The 17,420-nt window shown below is 32.1% G+C and overlaps 2 protein-coding genes across 2 annotated transcripts; one reads left to right on the top strand and one right to left on the bottom strand.

Moving 5' to 3' along the window:
- Window positions 1-1,623: 1,623 nt before the first annotated feature.
- On the top strand, window positions 1,624-7,288 carry LOC131851021 (organic cation transporter protein-like). The gene is made up of 8 exons (XM_059201444.1): window positions 1,624-1,657; window positions 2,241-2,479; window positions 3,389-3,568; window positions 4,086-4,316; window positions 4,921-5,140; window positions 5,482-5,647; window positions 6,119-6,395; window positions 7,031-7,288. The coding sequence occupies exons 1-8, from the start codon at window positions 1,624-1,626 to the stop codon at window positions 7,286-7,288; spliced, it is 1,605 nt and encodes a 534-aa protein (XP_059057427.1).
- A 532-nt stretch (window positions 7,289-7,820) lies between these two features.
- Window positions 7,821-11,397, bottom strand: LOC131850972 (CAAX prenyl protease 1 homolog). Its single transcript, XM_059201390.1, has 2 exons — window positions 11,212-11,397; window positions 7,821-9,774 (listed from the first exon to the last, which is right to left on the bottom strand). Exons 1-2 carry the CDS (start codon window positions 11,302-11,304, stop codon window positions 8,536-8,538), a joined length of 1,332 nt encoding a protein of 443 aa, XP_059057373.1. The 5' UTR covers window positions 11,305-11,397; the 3' UTR covers window positions 7,821-8,535.
- Between the last annotated feature and the right edge of the window lie 6,023 nt (window positions 11,398-17,420).

Here is a 17,420-nt window from a genome sequence, read left to right on the forward strand (position 1 = left end):
TTTATATTCGACGGTCTAGGTAGTCACACCAACGCACTCCTGTTGATCGCAAGTTTAATCCCTCGCTTTGTAGAAACATTCGTACTCATGATTATGTTTGTTTGTACTTTTGTATAAATTCTAAACTGAAGTTAACGATCTAGACGATGATCTAAACTACATAAAACCCTAAATTTTCACCCTTCTTAGCCCTTCTATCATCAACCCCTATTTTTTATAGCGATTTTAATTTATATGGCAAAACAACAATAATTTTTATATAAACAGAGTCCATACACAAATATTCCTTTATGCTATAATTTTTTTCTGAAAGAAATAGTGCTGCAATCGCAATATTTTGATAAATATGGTTACCCTAAAGAATGGGGCGGGTTGAATATCAGACCCGAACGGCTGATTGACTGACATTTCAGTTTTGTTTGACTGACATTACCCTCAGCTCCGAAAAGAACGATACGTAAGTAATCCTAAATTTCATAGAGTTAGTATACTGACTCTACGTTTCTGTCTAACACAAATCCACCAAAAGGACAAAACAAATACCTACACAAATAGAAAAGCTTAAAGCAGTTAAAGCTTGAAACTAATTGTTAGTGAGTATGATTTATATTTCTGACTGATCGGTGATAACAACCTAAATTAATCATAGTCCGCGGTGGTAAGTTCGCCCTTGCCAGGTTTGATTTTAGTAGGTACTTATTGAAAAGTAAACATATTACATTCACCACAATGATGTCAACTATGCTTGACAATGCCTTGGACTGAGGGGAAAGGGGATTGTTAGTAATGTGGACTGATCATCTCATTGCTAGCAATATACCATGTCAGGGTGACCTCCACGCGGTTCCTCCTGGAAACCATCTGATAAATTCTTGTTAAATTTATCACTATGGGCTGACTGACCTCACCTCATGCTCATCTTAGCATCCTCCACTGGTGCCCCGCCAGCATAAACCGTTAGCGCAGGCGGGTATACCATTCCATTATCATCCATTAAAAAAAATGGACTATCCAATCTGCTATCCGGAACAATCGTATATGAACTATTTTTTCTTGTAAACTATAAAAAAAATATTATATAAATTCCAATATCTTTTTAGGATTCCGAGTGTGATAAGAAACAGAATCCTTATGGTCGGATCTAATGGATTATAAGGTATTCATTTCTTACCACAGTTCGGAACCCTAACAAGATATTGGAATTTATATAATGAATGGATGCAGCAACAGCTGCCCTCAGCTATCGCTCCAGTTACAATACGTTTACCTTTTAAAAATATTGCCATCCCTAAAAAGTATCAAGTAAATAGTAAATGACTAGGAATATATTAGTATACTACAGCCTATAATTCATGACTATTCGCAAATAATGGGCTAACTGACCCGACCGATTTCATCCTTATCCTTTCATTCTCCAATGTTATTCCGTCATAATAAAAAAGTATAAACCGTTTTACTATTCTTACCTCCTTTCAAAATTTATTCGATATACAAAAACAGACGATTTGTCAAGAACCAATTTAATTTCAGCTACTTTGAACTCGTTCCTGATTATAGTAATCCAATTACTTAATATCAACGTTACTATAACTTATTATCTATAATCTGTGTCCTAAACTAATGATGAATTATGGTACAGATGTAGTTACCCATACAAGTAGGTACATAATTAATTGCTAAGATACATTTATTTAATATTTTTCTTGTGTTTACATACAATCTGATTTAACTACCTATATTACCTTTATTTATAGTATCTAAGTACCAGTAGTGAATCAGCGCATACAGTGTAGCAATGGAATTAATAACTATATTATCATATTGTTATACATTCATTGTCACGACTAATAATCAAAATGGAGTTAGAGGTATCAACAGTTGACGTCGTGTCGTGGCAACCGCTATACTTAATATTTCGCTGGGCACTTAAAACATATTTAAATTCAACATTGTAGGGAGCGAGCTTGATACTTTCTTAGATTTTCGTTTGTTATCATTCTTACCGTCACAGATGATCCAGTCAGAAGTAGTTTTTTTTCAACTCTGCGCTCTGCCACCGTTAACTCTGATTCAGTTTATAAAATGTTTTTTTTAGTCTAAACTGTCGATCTCGTCGTTTTAGTCGAAACAATCGAGAGTTAATTATAGTATATGTCCAGTTTTATCAGAAATGTTTAAGGATTAGGTATTATATATATATCCTACGTAATTTATATGTATACCTAATTTTGTTTTCGCAGAGCCCAAGTCAAGGCAGAATAAAGTAAGTTGTAACGTAGATGATTTAACGTCGAGAGCTATTGGTGATTTCGGTAGATGGCAATGCCGGATAAGCGCTCTTATGGCACTACTAAAGCTGCCAATAGCTTGGTACCAATTAAATATAATCTTTTTGGCGCCACCACAAGAGTTTTGGTGTATTAAACCAATTATGTTTGACAAATACTCTGACGAAGAGTGGCGTCAAATGTCAGTGCCGGTATGAAATATAACTGTTTATATATATTATTGTCTAAATGTTATTTTTTTATTTATTAGAAAACCAACATCTTACTATCCAACACATAAAATCAACATTACATTACTTTTATATAATACCACAAATAAGATAATAAAAATATAACACATCCTACCTCTCAATTATTTCGCTGCCATGCCTTATTGTTCAAACATAAACAACACTGTCAAAACAAGTTGTTAGATTGGGATTAGGCGCGACAGAGATAGGTACCAACTACCAACGTAGACGACTTCATAAGGCTTTTTTTGCTATAGAAACCCTTATCCAATTATATTGCGTGGTTTAGATGTAAATTAAGAAAAAATTAAATTATATTTATTTTTATTTCTTCATTTACTTCGAATATGTATCCATATTATGTTAGTAAATTTTATTCATTCAATTCATATATTTATGCCTATTTCGCATTATGGCTTCAAAACTGCAAAATCTATTCGCGCTGCTGCAAGCATCTCTAATGCGCTACAGAACTGAGGGAGCCCAAACAACATCCTAAACCCATTATCATACTATATTGTCCGCGAAGAGCGCTGTATGCCCTCTGCGTATACCTAAACCATATGCTGCACCTGTAAAACGACTGACAATACGCTTGTCTTCACGTCGTTATTACACCGTGTAAACCTACGGGCCAGCATATTACATCGGACCGACAATGCTCTTTGCTCCCTCTATATATCAGAAACATCAATTCTTCCGATACAATGTAACCGAGGTATTTAAAACGCGACACCCGATTTAATGTATCATATTACTCGCGTTTCAGATTTAAGTAAGTATATTTAGTCAGTAATGAGCTTAAATTTAATTATATTCATGATGAAGTGAATCTTAGTTAGATTCAGATGTAATTGTTTGAATTCACAGCGAATTGAAGAATTTCCATGTTTGATTTTCGATCCGAATATGCTTATTCGGACACACAAAATAAATAAATATAAAATACCGCTAGTCGAGTGCACAAACTTCACTTACGACCAGGCTTTATTCACTAGGACCATCACATCTGAATGGAATTTAGTATGCAGCAAACATTGGTTGGTTCATGTATGTATTTGTTAAGAAAATGTTTATAAAACTATACACTATATATTGTACTACACTATAACTATACAATAAAATTGGAGTGTGTGTTTGTAATATTGAAATAACCGTTTTTTACTACATGCATATGAATATAAATACGGTAGGTACATACACTAAAATAACATTTTTTATAATTATTGTTTGGCTGTCCGTTTGTTCCAGCTAATCTCTGAAATGGCTGGACCGATTTAGTCGGGACATTTTTTGGCAGGTAACTGATGAAATAAGGAGTAACTAGGCTACTTTTATTTTAGAAAATTAGGGTACAGATAGTATAATAATAATAACTCAGGATAATTCACACAGCGCCATCTAGTCCCAAACTAAGTAGAGCTTGTTTTATGGGTACGAAACAGTTTATAGAAATACTTAAATACATTTTTTTGTGAATAGAAACATAATACACCACATACTACATAGAAAACACCCAGATCAATCAATACAAACAAGTATAAAAGCAACAAAACAAAAATTTCAGTTGTCACAATGTGTGATGATGTGGGGCGTACTTCTCGGAGGCATAATTTTCGGAATATTGGCTGACAATTATGGTCGAAAAGTTCCACTCATTGTCGCAATAATTCTTCAAAGCGAAGCCAGTTATATTTCCAGTATGATCCCATGGTACTGGGGTTGGTTATTTGTTTGGTTAATATTAGCCCTGGCCTCTGGAGGCATTGGGATTATATCATTCGTAATATGCATGGAGGTTTGTGAGCATTAACTGTATTTACATAGGTATCTGTAGTTATGTTAATATACATAAAAATACAATCGCTAAGTAAGTAAGAATCCGATACCTTAGGGTGCGGTTATTTTAATAGGTAGATAATTAAGTTAGTATACAGATATGAATGAAAGAGCAAGAAGTGCTATCGTCCTCATCGTCGATCTCTTATTGTATTAATTTACTAATAAAGGCTATAACAGAATAGCAGAGAGGGTGGACTCACAGCCCCCTCTGAATTATAGACCGTTTTGTCTCGTTATTACTTTTAAATTATATTATTATATATATAAGCAGCAATTGTATTAGTTTATATTGTAAATAAAGATGATTATTACATTATAACAGATTATCTAGACTATCTATATATTGACTAGACCAGCTCTTTGGGAGATGTAGGAAAAAATCTGCTGTCAAAGTGGGAGATGATTCGAACGTTTTATCGATGTACGTTTTGTTGTAATTACAGTCCTAATTACCTATAGATATGTATAGGAGCATTGAGGCTAGTCTAAAATAGAGTGTAAACGCGAAATAAAAAGATGCATGCATGATATAGTGAATGATTTTATTTTATTTTATACAGGCAGTTAGTGGCAAATGGCGAACAATTGTACCAATAATCTATCAATTGCCATTTGGGCTAGGAAGTTCTGTTATGGCTGGAATTGCTTATTTCTTCAGAGATTGGAGACAACTAGAATTCATTTTGGCGAGTATTTCTGCAATATACATTTTGTATTGGATTTGGGTACCAGAGTCACCGCGGTGGTTACTAGCGACAGGGCAAATAGATAAAGCTCTAGGTATTATTACTTTTATTTTAATAGCAATTGCTACCGACTATCAATAGCACTACATATAATATACTATTTACTATTGTATGCTTGGTCATGTTACGTTTACGTTAATTTTAATTATTGTTCAAAGTTTTCGTGTATACCTACCTATTTATTTTATTAATACACATATAGGGGGGAAATATAATAATATATATTAATATCTAAGCCGTACCTGCCTATTATAATGTGCAGAAAAGTGTCTCGTATAAAATTTGTGGCTTGATTTATACATTTTATTCATTATAAAAATAATAAGTATATTGTGTGAATATCTGTTATTATCAAACAGTCAGTGGTTATTTCAGAGGTGTTGAGAGTGGCAGCGATACAAAATAAGAGGGAAAATAATTTGAAAGATATTGAAAACTTGTTATCTAAATGTAAAGGACAGAAAAGTAAGAATCCCGGTTTCATAGACTTCTTCAAATCAAAAAATATGAGAAAAAAGACTCTATTGTTGTCCTTAAGCTGGTAAGGATTTATTTATGAATATAGATATTACTGAGTGGTAGATTTTATACAACATATTTTGTAGGTTTAGTTTAATTTAAAGAGTGAGTGGCAATGAAATTTCAGGTTAAGGTCTTAAGGAGATATGACCTGAGGACTAAGGTGTTCTATCTCCTTAAGTCCGGAATGGCAACGCTTGAGGTTTACCTTAATTGTCACATGACGACGTTATTTCCGTAGCGCTGTTCATGTTATATAGGCTGCGCTGGCCGGTCAAGCGTGGAGGATGGCGTCATCGTCGCGAATTAACCAGGAATTGACCATGATGGATTCAAGGAGGAACTCAGTAATCTTATACATATATGTACCTAGTGCATTGCTAGCATGGGGCCATAGTATTCATAACAATCCCCTCCTACGATATTTGTGTATGAATACGATTTTAATACAGAAGGCATACTGCGGTGGATACAGTTATTGATTTTTTTACAGGTTTTGCACAGGATTAGCATTCTATACTTTTTCACAATACCTTGGCCTAATTGGGGCAAATATTTTTTTAACTGTAGCATGGAGCGGCATTATTTCAACTCCAGGAGCAATTTTATGTATTTTCATCGTAATGAAAACTGGTAGAAAGATGACGGTCTGGATATTCCAGCTTATGACAGCAATGTGTTTTGTATTTATACTATTTACACCTAAGGATATATTTGTCAAAGATTGGCCAAGACTATTATTTGCTGGCGTCGGATTTGCGGGTTTAGCGGTAAGTCTTTCAGATTCAGGTACTTACAGTAACTTTTATTGTACTTACATAGTTACTTAAAAATGGAGTTACATATAGTAGGAGTTATTTTGATTTTGACCAACGCCAGCAAATTACTTATTTCCGCTGGTGTTGGCTCCGGTGACCATATTAGACTATAGGTACACATAAGTAACAAAATGATTAATTCGGCTTGATGGCTTGACTGAATTCACATATGCTTAGCGAAATGTTGATATGAGAATAATGTCATTACGACTGATTGCTGAAATTAGTAGCATGCTCGATTAATTGTAGGTATTTAACTGCTCCCACTGGAATTAAATACCTGATCTACATATATAGATATACCTATTACCTACATAATATATTACCTCATGAAATTGTGGATGGTTACTTTTTAATTTTTGTAATTTATCAGTTAATCCTATAGTCGTTTGTCATTCAATGCCTTATCATATAGATGCAATGAAATTCTTTAATTTTATGCGGAAGACAGGTTATTACCAGCTTTATCATTATTAAAATAAAAAAATTACCACATAGGTACAGAGAAACAAATAAGTACCTATTAGGGATTCATTTTTTGTATCGTTTTGATGAAGAGCTCTAAAAATAAAGCTGATTTTCATCAGGGAACGGTGCCAGCACTGTACCTTTTCTCTGGCGAGCTGTTTCCAACTCTCGGACGTAATGCAGGCGTTGGTGGAGTTACTATGTTTGCTCGCATTGCAGCAATGATAGCACCGGCGGTGGTCAGTCTGGACGAAATATTACCAGACCTCCCGCTAATATTACTGGTCATCACTTCTTTTATTCAAATGCTATTTATTGTACCCCTGCCTGAAACAAAAAACTGCCCCCTACCCGACACTTTGGAGGAAGCAGAATGATTCATAAGGTAGAATATAATTTATTTATTTTTATATAGGTACAATATAATTTTATTTGAAGTAACTTCATAATATTTTATGAGACTGAAGTTTAGCTAGCTTATCTGTCTAACAAGCAAACGGTTAACCCACTCTAATAAAAACCGATAATTGTAGATTTATTTATTTTTAAAACAAGCTTGTGATAAGTGGTAACCGGCGGCTATAGGTATACATGAACAGCACCATTTACATCATAATGTGACGTCCGTGGTACTATTCATGACTATAACCTCTCTGACATATTTTTCCTTTCAAACCGGAGCACAGCTTACAGGTAACACTGTAGTGTTAAACACTTCAAAATCTTTTACTTTAAACACATTTGGTTATGTTATGTACTTGCAATTCCCAAAGATAAATTTAGAAACTTTAGCCTCAATATAATTCAAAAGCAGTTCATTTACGTGAATCACGTTTACATAATACATTACTTTATTTCAGGGAGAAAAAAAGGATGCTATATTAAATGATTCGAAATAATAAACATAAATAGACACGTAATACAAAATTTATTAACTTTTATAAGATATAAATAGTGCAAACGTTAGATACGTACTCACATTGACCCCATTGTCTTTTTAATATTCCTGATTTACAATAGGAACTTAAATGGATATAAGAAATTATTCTGATAATTGAAATATTAGCAGCAATTAAGCTGTCACAAAAGATAATTGAATAAAGATGTAATTAGATAAATCCTATTTCTCTAAGAACTATAAGCTATTACAGATTACAAAGCCATGCTGTAGGTAACGAGATATTTGGCATCGACGACAGTTGTCTCTACAAGGAATGAAGGATATGTGACTGTCGATACACTTGTGACCTTATACATTATTAATATGAAGATAATTATATCTTATACATATTGTTCACACTCATGGACTTGAGAGCTATGTAAATAAATGTAAATCAAGTTTCAGTCATTGTTACAAATATTCTTAACATACATTTTACATCAAATATGCGATTAAATGACATAGAAATTAACATTTTGGAACAATAGTCAATGTAACCTCCTTATTTTTTGAAGACCTTATGTCTACAAATTACACACTACCTATAAAGTGAAGACAGACAATATGCAGCTAATCAATACTATTTATGGTGATTCTAGTAGTTTAAAGTATGTAATAGTAATGGTAAATCTAAAAATGCATTCAAGTCACGCACCATTAAGGTACCACCAAAAATTAGTTAAACTAATCTTGTTTCTTACTTATTGTTTGATTATTTATATTTTCAATCCTATGTAGTAATGTTGGATGGGAATGATACCAAGAAGAGTAAAGTTTATCATAAATTGGATAATCCAAATTATCCTTACCTAATTTAATAAGGGCTGACCTTAATTCATTAGGATAATTTAATGAAACAGCAAAGTTATCAGCTTCAAATTCAAACTTGCGAGATAGTGCTGTAGCAAAATATGATAGAACTGAATTGTATGGAGCCAATATCATCTGCAAAACTACTATTAAGCCAATAATTATAGGTTCCTGGCCAGTTGGGAAGCCTAGTGATGTGTAAAGCATGGAATATTTGAATAATAATCCAAATCCAGTAAACAGCAATAACAAATTAATTTCAGTTAATACAATTGATTTATAAATATGACTACAACTCCAGTGACCCAATTCATGTGCCAAAACTCCCAAAATTTCACTTTCAGTGCAACCAGTTGTTTTCTTTTTCTCTTCATCATATTTTTCTAACAGTGTATCAAACAAGACAATTCTCTTTGCACCAAACAGACCGCTGAAATATGCATTACTGTGGGCCGATCTTTTAGAACCTTCTACAATATAAATTTGAGACAATGAGAAATGTAGTCTCGAAGCCAAACTTTCAATACCTTTCCTGAGAGAACCTTCTGGTAATGGAACAAATTTATCAAACAGTGGTGCAATGACAGATGGATAAATAGTCAAAAGTACAAGTGTGGCTAATGTGGTAAACAGCCACAACCAAACAACAAACATATTACCACCAAGCATAATAATGTAGATTGCCACAGATATAATGGGCAATGTAATTACGAGGCTTAACAACAAAGACTTCAACTGATCTTTCACAAAGAAACCTACAGTTTGTTTATTGAAGCCATGCTTCTCTTCCAACACAAATGTACTATAAATTGTGAAAGGCATATTTACAATGAAATTAAATAAAGTTACAAATGTCATAAATACGCAGCTTATTATAATTTCTCTGTCAGCTGCAATGTTGAAAATGGCAGCAATGTTTTCTGACTTGTTCCAAGCAACATAAATCCAGCGGTTGTACAAGATTATTGTTGTTAATATTATACTGTAAAATTCCTTGACTATTTTGAACTTTGATCTATCAATTCCATACAGTCTAGCCTTTTTAAAAGATTCTTCATTCAGCATTTCTTTCAAATCATTTGGTATATCATTGTTCGTTTGATAGATTTTTAACTGTAAAAAATAATATTTCCATATATCAAGTTAACAGTACAGCTATCTATACTATAGTATGGTCCATTCTGAATTAACTTTATAAACATAATTAACAAGTATAATTCAATATTGAAGACTTTTGTGGTTTAACAGTGTAGTCCACAGAATTACTTCCGATGATACAAACATTTGTATTCATGAGTATGATTGTTTATATTAGTCAGTGTATTTTCTATGTATTTACCAAAAATATATGTATCTCTATCAGTTGTCTAGGACCCATATAAAATAGTTTATTTTTTCTTACACCTATGTGCTATTTAATTAATTTATATTATTTTGTTACCATTAACATGCGTGAGACCACATCACAGTCCCCGATGAACAAACCCATAATAGGAAAATTACAATTTTACAGGAGTAAATAAACCTGAATATCTTGAAAACTATCAAGAATAAAAATTATTTTATCAAGAATAGGGAATATTTGTTTGCACTAGATTTTTACTATATGTTATATATTTTATTATAAATTTTCTTTAGTAAGAAAATTGTGAATATGTCCATTACTGAAATAAGCTATGGAAATTACATTACTAGCTATGGAAAAAATTAACGCAAAGTAACTTCATGACAGTGTGTCTATTCGGTGTTGCTATAGTAATCATTCATTGTGATATTGTTCCATGGTAAATATGAATATACTTTCTATTGGTAAAATGACATTGCAATCATATTCGATGATATAACTGGCTTTAATATTACGGTTAAATAAATTACATGCTTATTTGATGATTATTTTTAGGCGTTATGAAAGATAAGCAATGAAATTAACTCAAACAATATGGTAATAGCTGCCAACGCCAAAATTTTATCCTTTGTGTTTTAGTAATAGGTTTTTACGTTATTAATCATGTAAATTTTTCACTTATGCTATCTATTTAACAAAAACATAAATATCATTATTGAATTGCTAAATCCAAAAGTATAAGATTGTAAAAAATCTCAATGATTGTAATAGAGTGTTGTAGATCTATTCTATCGTAATAGCGATTACCATAATTTTCATCGGGGACTGCGACATATGACAGCGGAATTATACAAATTAATATAAATCTATTAAGTAATGTAATGTATCATCTCAAAATAACCCCTAATTCGATATAATATATACTTTAATAGTGGTTAGGTTAAATTTAAGATATTTTTTTACATTGTAATATATAGATCTTATTACCGCTGCCGCAGCCTAGATTAGATCAGACATTAAGTAAATTAATTAAAAGTAATCAAATACCATTAAAACATGATAAAATGATAACCCTGGGGCCATCAGATATGATAGAAATGTGACTTTGCGGAAAATGCATCTTTGACAAAATTATTGATTTTGTGTTCTTCGTACATGCAGTTTAGCAATCAATAAGTGCACTATGATATATGTGAAATATTTACCTGTCTTAAAGTAAGATATTGCTCCCACAGATATTCTCCCCATGAGAATAGTAGAATTAGCAATATAATTATGCTTTCATTGATGGCCATCATTTATACTGAAAAATCCTAAATACGGATATAAAAAATTATATTAATGCGAGACAAAGATAAATGAAATATGCCGGAATGGTGCCGGATTTCTGTTTTGACACTTGACTGTTTTGTTTTTTTTTTAAGTAAATGGAAACCCTTCTCTTGAAAACGAAACTAAAATCTCTCTGAGCAATGCTTAAACAAAAATAGTTAGATTAAAACAGCAACCAAACATATTTATTACATTTTGATTGACGATGATAATTACCAATAAGATTAACAGTCCGAAAAGATCAAGTTTTCGGATTGTTAATTTTAAGTTTTAGGCGATATTTCCAGTTTTCTTTCACCATAAAATGAATATTATGCCTATTATACATAGATTGTATAAGAGAAAGAGATAAGAACAGTTGTTCCCAGTAGGTCATAGAGTGAGTGATACTTTTCCTGTTATTTTTCAACTGATAAATAAGGATTATAGTACAGTGACTTATTAAAAAGTTGAAAGACAAGTAGCTTATTTTTTTAATTTATAGACTAATTTCTAAAAAAAACGGCTTTATATGATGATTATGTGCTCAATAATGGTTGCTGCACATTTATAACTATTTAATTCACACGTCACAAAGGAATGCTGCATTTTTTTCTATTGTATGTGTGTACTTGATTGTCCTTCGAATTTCTTATAGTAAAATATAATATAAAGCAAGAATAACTAATTAGCGTCGTGTATTTTTAGTAGCGCCATCTAGTGAATACAAAATGTTATTTTCTTCATTTAATGAGTGATTTCCAGATGAATATATCGTTGTGCGTAGTTGTGTTGCAGTCGTAAATTGCACGGAGACGATAAACATAAGCGTGATCTCAACCGGGTCGTGCAGACAGCTAGTCGATCCCATCCAATCCCATGTGTTGTGAGAAAATAAAAACTAGTTATCTATTACCCATTATGTTATCTGTGTTATTACGATAAATATATAAATATAATTTATTTATACACTCAAAGGTGTCTTTCTATCAGTGCCTTACACAGATATTATAAAGACCTGTAAAGATAGAAATGTGTGAGAAATGGAAGTGCCATTTTGGCTACTATACATCAACATTGAACCAAGGTCTATGGCATGTTAGACTAAACAGCAATATTAATAAAACCCCTTGGTTTTGTAAGTCTACATATTTTCACAGTAGAAAATTTTATTCTATTATATGTCGTTTAAGATTCGGATAGGGTACTGGCACCAGTAGTCAGCCTTTTAGTGGTAAGTCTGGGTTCAAACTTATATAAGAAAATATTAGAAAGAGTAAATTGAAAGTCTTTTGTATAATTTAACTTACTTATTTATTAAACTTTGTTACAAAATTAACAAAAATTACAAATTTATCCTTTAATAAAGTGAAAAATACTTTTTAACAAAATAAGGCACTTTTCACCAGTGCTCAGCCGCCAAAAACTAGTACTCAGCCATATTGCCACCAGTGGTCAGCCTCTCTTAAGATCAATAGTTTCAAGCTTAAAGATTAAGAACATTAATAAATAATTAGTCCGGTCATAGAACCTAAAAGGACTTAACTGTGCCCTAACAATCACAACAATCAAATACCTATCTAACTTATATTTAAATCAGTCGGAAACTTCTTTAGTAACATCAGTATTTAAAAAGATTTCAAGTTCTTCTTCTTTCTAAAAGTCGCCGATTAACAATTTTTTTAGGAGCTTATCTTCCTTACAGGTCCTTCTCCTTCTGTGTCAGGAGTTTCAGGATATAGAAGTATATTACTGAGAATTTTAATTTTATTTTGTTTTGATTTCCAATAAATCACAGCCTGTCTTTGTGCATTTTACGCTCAATTCCTAATTATAATCATAATTTTTCTTCTTTGTAGTCTCCTTCACTTTACTTTTGGTAGAATCTAGAGCTGCTTTTTTTCTTTTTTTGTATAAAAAACTATATAAAAAACAATTTAAATATGGACGGTTGAACACTGGGTCTACTGTCACCAGTACTCAGCCATGCAACAAACTCTAACTATTTAAGTGGCCGACTATTGGGTTTTTGACAAACAGCGTTAAAACCAGTAGTCAACCAGGGGTGGTTGAGTACTAGATAATGTATATAAAAATGGGACCCAGTAGTCGGCCACTTCATTATTTAATAATTCTTAAGAAAAACATGATACTTTTCATTGATTACAATGCCAAAACTATTAATTAATGTAAATTTTAATACAATGTGGCCTAAAATTAACAAAATAATGAAATAAATTACCGTTTCTGTGAACGCTTCTCACTAATAAAAAAATGGCGCGCACGCCGCATGTCGCCTCGTCAGCCGATGACGTCGAAATAGATTCATATTTAATGTACTTCGCAGCCACGTAGCTATTATGTTTGGATTTAATTATAGCAATGAGAAGTCATAGAAGCTATTTAAAATAATTTGATTAGGTATTTTCTATTATAGCGCTATTCCTATTGGTTTTAAACCGAAAAAGGCTGAGTACTGGTGCGGGGCCGACTACTAGTGCCAGTACCCTACTGTCGTTTTCATTTTCATCTTTTCCGGCTAAAAATAGCAAACACTCCTTTATATGATTATTGTCATGTGGAGCAGATCAAACCCTAAATCATCTTTTCTTCTCTTGCACGTCTTTCAGTATTCAGCGCCTTGTGGTGATAGATGAGCTTATCCAAATTACAATAAGGCTGAATTTGTCCCGCGTTCCATGGAAGATCTACTAACTAATCAAAATGCTTATCCGTCTCTGTATAATTTTGTACATAGTTCTGTTGGCGAAATATGGATAATTGTATTTTTAATATACACGTACTTTTTTATATAGGTTTTGTAAATATTCTATTTTGTTGTAATTATTTGTCCTTTGATTAAAATTACACATGTAATAATATTTGACTCTGAGATGGTACCTCTGGCTAAGATAATGAAACATGGAAATGAATGCTTAAAACCTGGATATGATTAATTACATAATTATTATGACTAATTATATGGATTACTGAAGAAAATGATTTCGGACATTCTACTTAAGAAATAACTTGATTGAAGCAGTCAGGAATAGCTCGGATAATAATTATTGATTTATATACTGAATATTAATGTAATTACTGCCTAGGCAGTATGGGCAATGCTCTTCGCCTATCCAAATTGGACGAATTTCAAAATAACAACAATTATTTATATACCTACGTTACTATATTTATACAATTTGGTAGGCGAAGAGCATTGCCCATTAAAATTATAAATATCGTTACTACAGCAATCTGTTAATTAAAAATGTTATATAACGTAGATATAGTTTTGCCAATATATTACTAAAGGATCTAATATGCAGTATAGGCTTTTATTACGCTTAATTTCTATACTAAAAATATTTTATACCGCACGAAATAAAGGAGGGTAGTTAATAGGCTAGTTTAAAATTTTGTGATCACAGATGTCGTGACGTAAGTTACATTAACGTTGCTAATTTTTTTATTAAAATGTTTAATTAAAAGTGATCGAATCAATCAAATTTAGAACGATAGTCAGTCACGTGATGTGTGGCGTCAATATTATCCCATCAAAAACATAAATGTGAAATGATAGCCGATTTTATATTATGATATATGCCTTGATTGTTGACTTCTACCACAAAAGAGATGAGATCTAAATGGGTGCCAAGTTCAATGGTCTGTCCTGAAATGTATTTATAACAATATAAAATATCATTTCTTCTTATAACTTAGGATAATATACTGTAGCCTAAGGTCTAACTTGGCCAGTTCTCATATACCAATTATTACTTTCGATTGCTAGTTACTACTAATATTAAAATAGGAACCGACAAGTAACATGTTTAGAACTTGCGAAGGCTACAGTATATTATCCTAAGTTATAAGAAGAAATGATATTTTATATTGTTATAAATACATTTCAGGACAGACCATTGAACTTGGCACCCATTTAGATCTCATCTCTTTTGTCGTAGAAGTCAACAATCAAGGCATATATCATAATATTAAACTCGGCTATCATTTCACATTTATGTTTTTGATGGGATATCATTACTTTTTGTACATAAATTATACGAGGTACTACCAAATTATTTTTGATAAATTACTGTATTTTCGTATATTTACGGGGTATAATTGTATTTTTTTTGTGTTATTTTCTATATTTTCTTGTAACTTTTAAATGTTCAAGTGCAATGCCAATTCAGTATCAGGAATTTTTGGGCAAATCGAGGCGGTATAACGTCCACAGATGGTTGTACTCTACAATAGAGCTCTCGTGACTTGGATCTAAATTGTTAAGACGTACTCCATCTAAGGTTTTAACTCTGGAGAGTCCAACGTAAACCTGCCCTTTATTAAATATAGAGGAGCCTATGTTGAGAAGAGGACTGCCAAAACTAAGGCCTTGTGATTTGTGGATAGTAATAGCATATGTTAAGTAAATACGGAATTGTTCTCTTTCAACATATACATTATTTAATATCTGAAACTTCGTATTGACACGTTATAGTTCGTAAAGACGATTATGTAACAAATTGACTGTTATCTATTGAATTCTCAAGAAAACAATTTGTTACCAATGAGTTCTCATTCTCGAGTTAACTATACATTCCTACTTATAACTATACTAAAATTGTTATTAATTTTTGGTTTAAACTATTGTCTATACCATACGTATTTACTAAAATAATGTAATAATAATATAACCACAAATATATAAGTATAATTTAAGAAAGCTATGAATTTCGTAGCATAAATCGCAACCTTATAGGTTAGATATCGAGAAACAAAACATTGAGTTTTATCGCACCGCTCCCACACGGCTCCGCCGCGGCGCCCTATACCGAAATGCCTATTATTTAATAATTATTTATAAAAATAATGATTTTACACTATCGATGTGCGCTAAATATTGAAACAATAATTAATACCAAATCTCAGTTAATAATATAATAAATACGAAATTCGACTATACTCCTAGTTATAAGTACGAGTATATTTTAGACAGAATCTAAATTATAGCAACTAGTGTTTATCGCTCAATGCAATATTTGAAGTTTGCTAGTTATCGACACTGATGTGAAGGGGTCAACGTAAATTGGTAATGATCGACGTTTTCATACAATATTACTTTCCGTCCAGTACAAGATGAGATATTTTCGCCAGGGATCAATGTCAATTGGTGGCTATAGACGTTTTCATAGAATTTTAGTATTCGTCCAGTATAAGTTGAAATAGAATCAATTAAAGTGAAAAATTGTAGTAAAATGATAACAATTTACCAGTTTCAGATTTTTTCCTTTATATTCACCTAATTACCTATCTGCATGCCAAATTTGAACTTCCTAGGTCATCTGGAAGTGGGTTATAATTTTGATCTATAGTTGATCAGTGATAAAAATGACGATTTTTGGACATTAATATCTAAATAACCGTTTGAGATATGTTTATGAAATTTGGAACACATATTTATCTCGTAAGTCTCAATATATGAACCAAATTTGACAGGTTTGTGTGAAAGAGTTTTTGAGTTATGAGGGAGTCAAAAGTGGCTCCAAATGGTTCGTGTAAATATACACACGGTGCTGCTTGCCAGTTTACTTGAAACTCGGCTTGACACGCTACCGCGTGTCTAGATGTGGCCACCAAAAGACGAAAAGAGTATGAGAACAAGGAGGAGCGGCCTTTCTTCTCTCTTTGTTAGAGGCAATCGAGACGACAAGACGTGGAATACACCGACGCAATGGATGTGAAGTGTAATTTGAAAAAGGAATAAAAATCATGTACTTCTGCATGGACATATCATATCTGAAACTTCCCAATACAAAAGGATCACATAATAATGATGTCCATGGTGCTATGCAAGTATACAGACGACGCGACGGTTACCAAGTTTCATAAGATAGACAGTCAGTTTGTTTACTATTCCAATTATGTATCTATATAAAAAAATCGTGATATAACATGGAACACACTCGATCACGATATTCAAAATGAGTGTTGGTATATTACCATTTCTAATGGCTTCTTTTGCAATTATTTACAACATTTCAGTACATGTGTAATGAATGAACTTATATGAAAAATGAGAAAATAAACATTGTATTGCTTACGT

Source organism: Achroia grisella, unplaced genomic scaffold, assembly GCF_030625045.1.
Source record: "Achroia grisella isolate CSIRO2021 unplaced genomic scaffold, CSIRO_AGI_Agris_v1 utg780, whole genome shotgun sequence".
NCBI lineage: Eukaryota > Metazoa > Arthropoda > Insecta > Lepidoptera > Pyralidae > Achroia > Achroia grisella.

Excerpts from the sequence above, each read along its gene's own strand:
- LOC131850972 (XM_059201390.1), bottom strand. The coding sequence starts at position 11,304 with ATGATGGCCATCAATGAAAGCATAATTATATTGCTAATTCTACTATTC. Across the intron at positions 9,775-11,211 it reads AATATCTTACTTTAAGACAG|TTAAAAATCTATCAAACGAA; the intron begins GTAAATATTTCA and ends TATTTTTTACAG.
- LOC131851021 (XM_059201444.1), top strand. The coding sequence starts at position 1,624 with ATGAATTATGGTACAGATGTAGTTACCCATACAA. Across the intron at positions 5,141-5,481 it reads GCAAATAGATAAAGCTCTAG|AGGTGTTGAGAGTGGCAGCG; the intron begins GTATTATTACTT and ends TGGTTATTTCAG. Across the intron at positions 5,648-6,118 it reads CTATTGTTGTCCTTAAGCTG|GTTTTGCACAGGATTAGCAT; the intron begins GTAAGGATTTAT and ends ATTTTTTTACAG.